Here is a 7,831-nt window from a genome sequence, read left to right on the forward strand (position 1 = left end):
CAGGTTCCCTTTAGGTAGTACATTAAAGATTTATTATTATCATTATTATCGTAATAATTATTATTATTTCAGAGAGCTAACACACATAGGGGCTAGGGAATCTGGACACAGAGCTGCTGCCTCTTTGGACAACAGAAACCACAGAGCACTGGCTGGGGACTGACCGTGGCCTGGCTGAAAGGAACTCTATAGAGGGAGGCTCCATACTGATCTCTGCTTCTTAGGGGTGTGGGGCAGCAGAAAGTCAGGTCTCTCTAAGGTTCCAGAGAAAGCCAAGGGAGTCACTCTAAGTAGGGATCTTCCCCCTCCCCCAAAAAGAACAATGAATTAGAGGGGAAAATCCAATAACATAACCATAGCACAGAAGAAAAAGCAAGGAATTTCTTCTCCCTCCCTCCCCTCAACTCTTTCAGAGCCTGGGGGGAGGTCTCCCCTATAAAAATAAATACCAAAGAGGTGGCACTGTAGTTTATATCCAAAGGGAGAGCAAACAGGGAGAGGGGCAGATCTGAGATATTAGGAGAGAAGAGAGGCTGGAGGAGCGTGTGTGTGTGTTTGTGTGTGTGTGTGTCTGTGTGTGTGTTTGTGTGTGTGTGTGTGTGTGTGTGTGTGTGTGTGTGTGTGTAGGGGTGGTGGGGAGCTTGTTGAGACAGGAGCCAAAACTTTTCTGTGTCTAGATTCCTCCTCCTGCCTCCACCCAGCACCCTCATCTCCCTTTCCCAGCCCCCAAAAATATAAAGCTAGGGGGAAGTCCAATGATCGTAAAACCAGAGTTACAAGTATTTGACAGGTAGTTACAGTTGTGAGTCTCATTCTATTCTCTATAAAAGCGAATGACAGTCGTAAACTTCTCAATTTATCCTCTACCATAAAACGAAACTTCAAGGGAGTTGCTAAAAGAAAAAACCCAATCTTTCCCCCCTTTCAGTCCTTGTTCTCTTCTTTTTCTTCCTCTTCTTTCTCCTCTTCCTCGTTCCCTTCTTCTTCTGTTTTCTCCTCGTCTCGGGCTCCAGGAAGTTTATCCTTGTTGTTCTCCTTTTTCCACTTCATCCTCCGGTTCTGGAACCAAATCTTCACTTGTCTTTCAGTCAGTCCCAGGGCGTGAGAGACCTCAATCCGTCGCTTTCGTGTCAAATATGGATTAAAGAGAAACTCCTTTTCTAGTTCCAAGGTCTGATACCGGCTGTAAGTTTGTCGTCCGCTGCGCCGCCCAGGAGCTGAACAGAACAAAACCCCAAACCTGTTATTCTAGGAGTCGGGAGGGAGGGGGATGGGTGTCTCTTTCCCATTGCTCTCCAAAGGTTCCCCCTCTTATCCTCCCAGCTGCTCTCTCTCTACTTGAAAAGGAAATGGGAAAAAGCAGCTAGGGAGAAGGAAAGTTTGGGGTTTGGTTTTGTTTTGGTCTCTTTCGGTTTGACTTTTTTTTTTTTACTTGGAAGGCGGAGGCGGAGGTGGGGAGCAGGGCAAGGGGGCACCGAGTATTTGATAACTGGGACTTTTAAGAGAAAGGGGGACTGGGCAAGTTTCTCTCCACCCAACTACTACCTCCAAGCTGTCTCCCTCTATGACCTCCGAAGCTTTGTTGTTCTATGTTAGCTTTTGGAGGGGAGGACTGGGAGATAATCATCCCCCAAAGAAAGGAAGCCAGAAGGCTAAAGGGAGATGGCTAGATTTGTGTATTACCCTCCCCACCTCCTTCCTCTTTCTACCTAATGATTTTCCAATAAGAAAAATAATTGATCTACTAAAATGTATTATGATTCGAAATTACTGCTAACTAGAGACCAGCAGATGAGTCACAGCCTCTCCCTGTCAATAACTTTTCTCTCTCTCTTTTCCCCTTTTACTTCGAAATGGGATAATGAGACTCACCCCTGCTTAGAGCTAAAATCTTGAGATAACTTTGAAGGGCATTCTCCAGCTATTCCTTGTCGGAGGGAGAGTACAGTGCTTCTCACCATTGGGAGTGGGGGTACGGGACAAATACAGTGAAATAGCAGCTGGACAAATTCCCTTCTTGTGTGTTTGGTGAGATGGAGACATCCCCCTAAGGTGAAATTTTATTTGGGCAACCCTTTCTCCATTCTTCTGCTAATTGTATTCAGTTGAACAAAGTTGAGAGAAGTCGATTTTGTAGACCCTTTTGAGAGGGGGAGAAGGGGATCTCAGTAAGCCAAAATCCTGACCATTGGGATCTCCCTTGCTCTTCTGGGCTGGAGGTGGGGGCGGTGTTGGAAGAATACTTCCCTTTACCTCCTTCCTCAGACAACACTGTTGGTCTCCCTGTCTCTCCGGTCCTGAGTTGGGCCCTAAGCGGTATAGAGAACTAGGGCTTCTCTGAATGCTAATAATCTCCTGGGAGTTTAGTCCCTTTACACTCTGCCCTAAAACCAACTTTTATTTTATAGATTGGTGGTGGTGAGGGGAGGAGGGATTTTTAACCCTTTTCACCCAGACACCACCTCCCCCACTCCTCCCCCTTCCATCGTTCCCAAATCCTCCCAGCAAACCCCCTCTGCTCCCAGGCCCAGAGAGAAACAACGAACACCCACCCAAACAAATGGGGCGGGGTGGGGGGAAGGGAAAGGGGTTTAGGGGAAGACCCAAAACCGAGAAAAAAAGGAGTGAGAACAAAAAGAAAGTGGGGGGGAGACCCAGAAAGAGACAGAGATAGACAGAGAAAGGGACAGAGAGGGGAACAGAAAAGACTTCTCACCGTGGGGTCTCATCCATGGAAACATGAGACTGGGAGACGAGTTTTGATTTAGGTGCCCTTGTCCTTCGTTACTGTTACTGTTGGCGGAGGATTTACAGTCGGGATATTGCACGACGCTCGCCTCTTGCTGAGCCCCATAAAGAGGCTGTCTGGGGAGCGCCTCGTAGCCATAGAATTTGGAGGCGTCTCCGTGGCAGCTGAGGGAACACGGGTTCTGCTGGTAGCCGGAGTTGGAGATGCTCGAAGTCCCGTGGTGGAAGAAGTCTTGGACGTGGTGCGAGGCGTGCTGAAAGCTGGGCGCCGTGCTGCCCGGGCCGTATACTAAGGCATGGCTCCTACCCACACTTTGAGGGAACCGGCAGTCGTAATACGCCGGCTCCAAGGACTCACCGCCTTTGTATTTGGAGAACAGGGGGTTGACAAAGTAGGAGCTCATGCTGGGCGCATGAAAACCCCACGGCCCCCTCTCCTATGGCTCCTGACACCCCCCGCCAGATACCCCGAATCACCGCCCCCCCCCGATGCAAACCCCAGGCTGACTGGCTCCCCTGGGCTGGGCTAGGCTGGGTTGGGGGTTAGGGGCGGATTGGGGCGCGCCTGGGTGCCTGTCTCTGTCTGCCTCTGCCCTCGTTCAGGGCAGCTTCATAGGCTAAGGGGGCGAGCAAGGCGACGAGCTAGGCTGGCTGGCTGCTGCCGGCGTCTCTCCTTACTGTCGGTAGGTAGAGCTCTCGCTCTCTCTCACTTCGCTCTTTCCTTTAACAGCCCAGGCGAATTCCTCAGACTCCCGGCGGTGGCGGCGCTTACACGCGATTCGCGTTCATCAATCCACGACATGAAGACAGGCGAGAGAGAGAGAGAGAGAGAGCGAGAGAGAGAGAGAGAGAGAGAGAGAGAGAGAGAGAGAGAGTTGGGGGTTCGTGGTTGGGGGGGACCTAGAAGGAGGAAGGGGAGGGAGGAAGGGAGGGGTGGAGGAGGGATGGGGAGACGCGCGTGTGTATGTGTGTGTGTGTGTGTGTGTGTGTGTGTGTGTGTGTGTGTGTGTGTGTGTTGGGGGGGAGCAAACCAGAGCTAGCAGCGAGGGGCTGATGCTTCAAGGTGCGATTTCCTATTTGAAGGTGCCTTTCCCTCCACCCCTTTTCTCCTCTCTCTTCAGCTTCTTCATGGGGAAAGAGAGATACCGATATGTCACCAGGTCAGCTTAGGTTACCTCAACAGGTACAGAAGCCTTGGAAGGGGATGAATCGGTCATCAGGAGATAGAGGCCACCCCCCCCCCCCAAGAAGGAATCCCTTAAGCAGTGTAACTGGGGAGAAAGCAGTGGCTACAACATTCAATACTCCCTACCCCTGACACACACATCCTGCATCCCTGGTCATGTGCAATGGTGAACTCTTCTCCCAAAGGGCTGGGACCCCGAGCGAAGGGAAGCTCAGTGAGACTGGGCTATTTAAAGACTATTTCCAAGGGTGAGACACAGAGGTCCCTTTGCCTGACCACAAGGAATGCTGGGTGGTTTGGGGGTTTTTGTTTATGTTTAAACAAACAAACAAACTTATTCTGAACTCTCCCCACCCAAAGGAAATGGTGTCCAGGGAAAAGCCAGAGGAAGTGGAAAAGTAGGTAGACAGATTGCCTGTATATTATAGCTGCCGCACCGCCCCCCACCATCCCCATCCCAAACATCACATACACAGATGTACCAACAACACTGAAAAGAAGAAATGGCAGAGAATTAGCTAGGCTACTGGGCTGTTCTCTGATGCCTTTTTGCAGGTGGTTTGTTGTTGCTGTCCTTGCCATTCTTCTTTAAGGGGGCAAGAGGCCTACCTTGTGTCCTCTGCCCTTCCCCCTCCCTCACTATCGCTCATCTCTTGGCCTTTTTCTCAACTTTAAAACCCCATCGTTAAAACTGCTCCCCAAACATCTGCTCTTTGGAGATTTCTTTTCTTTTGGGAATGTGAAAGGGACTCCAGGATAGGAAGTAACACCCATTAAAAAAATTAACCTTTTCCTCCTCCAACAAACAGAAACTATCTGATTTTGGAAAGGAGACTCATTCCTTTCCTTTCTTCTTCTTCAGACCTTCACCATTCCAGGCCTGTGCACACAACCATGGATGTGGAATGGAGGACTGTTAACAGAACCTCTGTATATATTTACCAATACTTTCTCTAGGGGTTTCTTTCTACTTCCCCCATGGCCCAAAACGAATTCAGGTTAATTCCATTGAAAAGAGAACTGCAATCCACTTAGCATCTGGCTAAAGAGGTATCTGTATGAAGTGATTGCTATACACAGAGAATCAGAAAGATACATACTTGTGGGCTTTGTGTATAGAAATTGAAGCACAGAGTAAGAACGGGCTTTCTTCTCTTTTCCACCTTTGCATGTGAAGTTATTATAAAACTATTATAGAGACACACAATACTTGTTACATATGTATAAATATGCATTGTACAGCCTATATGAATTTCACAAGACAGACATCTCTATATATTCTCTCCATATTCACATAATATACCATACTCGTTTTCTGTTCATAGCATATGCATACACTATACAGTTCTGTATATGAATGTGCAACATGCATACATAATACATACTGTATGCGCACATTTGTGTTATTTACATATGTGCCTATGTTATATATGCACACATATATGTGAATATACCTACCCACCTTACAACAATACAGAACGCCATCTTTTAAACCTTTTCAATTCAAAGAATTTTTTTTTCCTTTTTCCATCCCACCTAAATTTAGGATTATATGGGAAAACATTGGAAATCTTGTCTTTTTTTGCCCACTCCCCAAAAGCAGGATCTCAGAATGGAGAAAGGGATGGGAAGTACCCAATTGTTAGGAAAAGATGACTGAGGAAATAACCTCGGAGTTCCCGGATTCGTAATGCTTTTCAGGGAATATGGTGTCAGCAAAACCCCGAAAATGTGAAATTCTATGGGTTTGAAAGGAAGGACTTAGAAAAGAGATTTCCTCTGAAAAAATCTGTACCATCCTACGAGAGAATCTCCATCAGAGCACTCCAGGTATTTTCTGGGACCCCCTCCCCACCATACTCAAAACTAAACTGATTAAGCCTGGTCCCTATCATCACTAACATTTTTATCTCTCACCCAACACACATACCCCAGCAACCCAAAAGAGCACATGTGAAGAGGGAGAAAGACAGAGAGGAAATATGCTGGAAGGTGCCTGTTTTGAGGGAGTTTATAGGATTCCTTAGTTCTCCGCACCCATCCCCAGCCTTGGGGTGGTAGAAGAAAGGGAAGATGATCAAAAAGTGTGATTGCTGAAGTTGTTAGGGTGAGGAGGAATGGCTAGTGCATGTGGAGGAGGGGTGCGTTATAGGTGGGTACTCTCCCTCTAGAGATCTTTTAGATCAGGTTCCCAAAAATGAGACATTTCTGGAATTCCACGATTTTCAGGGGGCTGGGGTGGGGGACGACGATGACGACAATGTTCCAGGGAAATGTCATAAATACTTTACCTTCCTGCCCCATAGGAGGCCAGACCAACCTAATCAGCTTTCAGACTCTTTGCCTTATCTTTTAAGGGCGGGGTGGGGGGGCCGAGAATATCTCTCTCGACATTTTATGGTCCAGAGAAATCACCGCTATAAACGCATTCTTCTCTGGCTTTGTGTCTTGGAATGCGACTGGATCCCCCGAGGGTGGGTAGTGAGCAAGAAGGTTCCCGCTAGCAAAGCGGTGTGTGTGTGTGTGAGTGTGTGTGTGTGTGTGTGTGTGTGTGTTTGTGTGGCCTCGAGCGCCGTGGACCGGCACCAGGTTCTAATGGACTGTGCGGTTTTTGTGATCTCCCTTCTTTAAAATACAGAGAAGCGTTTAGTTTGATGCTATGGATATTCTAGGCTAGTAATAAAAGAAATGTTTGGACGTCACTCCTCTCCATGCGTTTCTCTCCCATCCTCCGCCCCCCCACCCTCCGCTTTTGGTACCACGAATTTATGTCTATTTGTCCGGGTCATCCTGGGTTTGTGTTTTAATTATGCAGTCTATTTTATTTCTTATCTCCTGGTGGAAACAGATTATTTTCCCTCTGAGACAGGGCTGCGAGGGCTCCCTGACAGGGCGGGGGCCCTCGCTCTCCAGCTTGCATTAGATATTAATTTACAAATCATAGGTGAAAGAATTTATACATATTTGTTTAGATTTGTGTGGTGGTGGTAAGATTGATTCCGCTCCCCCCTCCTTTCCCCCCAATCCCCCACAACAGTCCTAAAGTGTAGCTCGCATAGGGCAGACAAACCCGGGGATGTGGATTCTAACATTGAGCAACAGCGCCACCTAGCGTTCAATTGCATCAATGCACGCGGGGGGGCCGGGAAATGAAAAAAGAAACAGTCGGGCCTTCGGACTAGGTTCAGGTTAGAAACAGTGTAGAAAGGTTAGGGGTAAGAAATCTCAAGAATAATGTGAAGGAATTGGGGGAGCTAGGTCGGAAGTGGAGCTTCCGGATCTCTCAATATCTGATCTCTAAGCACTTAAAATAAATATTTCCAATAAAATTCCAATGTTTGTTATTTTTTACTTCCACCCCTCCAAACCTTTCCTTCTGAGCTTAGTTCAGTGTGAGTTTTGTTTTTTTTGTTTGTTTTTTAAAGCCATTTCAGCCCCTCCCATTTCAGGCAACCACATGCACACTCGAACATCCTCCCCCACATCCCGCTTCTTACCCTCTTCTCTTGTCCCTTTTCATGTCCCATTCCTCCAAAGGCTTGGCTCTAAGGTGGGACATTGAATCCTCTGTGGTGTCCTCCCTCCTTGTTTTTAATCTATCCCCCCCCCCCACATCACCCCCCCATTACTTCCAGCCAGTGTTCTCTGTGGCCCGTAGACAAAACACTCCTATAATCCGATTTCAAAGGAAAGAGCGTCCACCTTATTTAAACCATAAAACAATTAAGCCCAGACGTCTAGCCAGCTCAGCGATGCTGTTTTGTTCAGTCCTATTCAGGACCCAGCGCAGGGAGACAAACAGCGTCATAAAAGTGGCATTTTGGAGCTGCGGAAATGTACCTATCAGTTGCTTCCCGAAGTCGAACAACCTTTAGGGTTTTGTTAGCCATACAAAGG

At 47.6% G+C, this 7,831-nt stretch overlaps 1 protein-coding gene across 1 annotated transcript; it reads right to left on the minus strand.

The window, feature by feature from the left end:
• Positions 1–924: 924 nt before the first annotated feature.
• Positions 925–3,152, minus strand: HOXC8 (homeobox C8). Its single transcript, XM_036761218.1, has 2 exons — positions 2,717–3,152; positions 925–1,217 (listed from the first exon to the last, which is right to left on the minus strand). The coding sequence occupies exons 1-2, from the start codon at positions 3,150–3,152 to the stop codon at positions 925–927; spliced, it is 729 nt and encodes a 242-aa protein (XP_036617113.1).
• Positions 3,153–7,831: the final 4,679 nt, after the last annotated feature.

The sequence above is a fragment of the Trichosurus vulpecula genome, chromosome 5 (assembly GCF_011100635.1).
Source record: "Trichosurus vulpecula isolate mTriVul1 chromosome 5, mTriVul1.pri, whole genome shotgun sequence".
NCBI lineage: Eukaryota > Metazoa > Chordata > Mammalia > Diprotodontia > Phalangeridae > Trichosurus > Trichosurus vulpecula.

Excerpts from the sequence above, each read along its gene's own strand:
- HOXC8 (XM_036761218.1), bottom strand. The coding sequence starts at position 3,152 with ATGAGCTCCTACTTTGTCAACCCCCTGTTCTCCAAATACAAAGGCGGT. Across the intron at positions 1,218-2,716 it reads TCCATGGATGAGACCCCACG|CTCCTGGGCGGCGCAGCGGA; the intron begins GTGAGAAGTCTT and ends TGTTCTGTTCAG.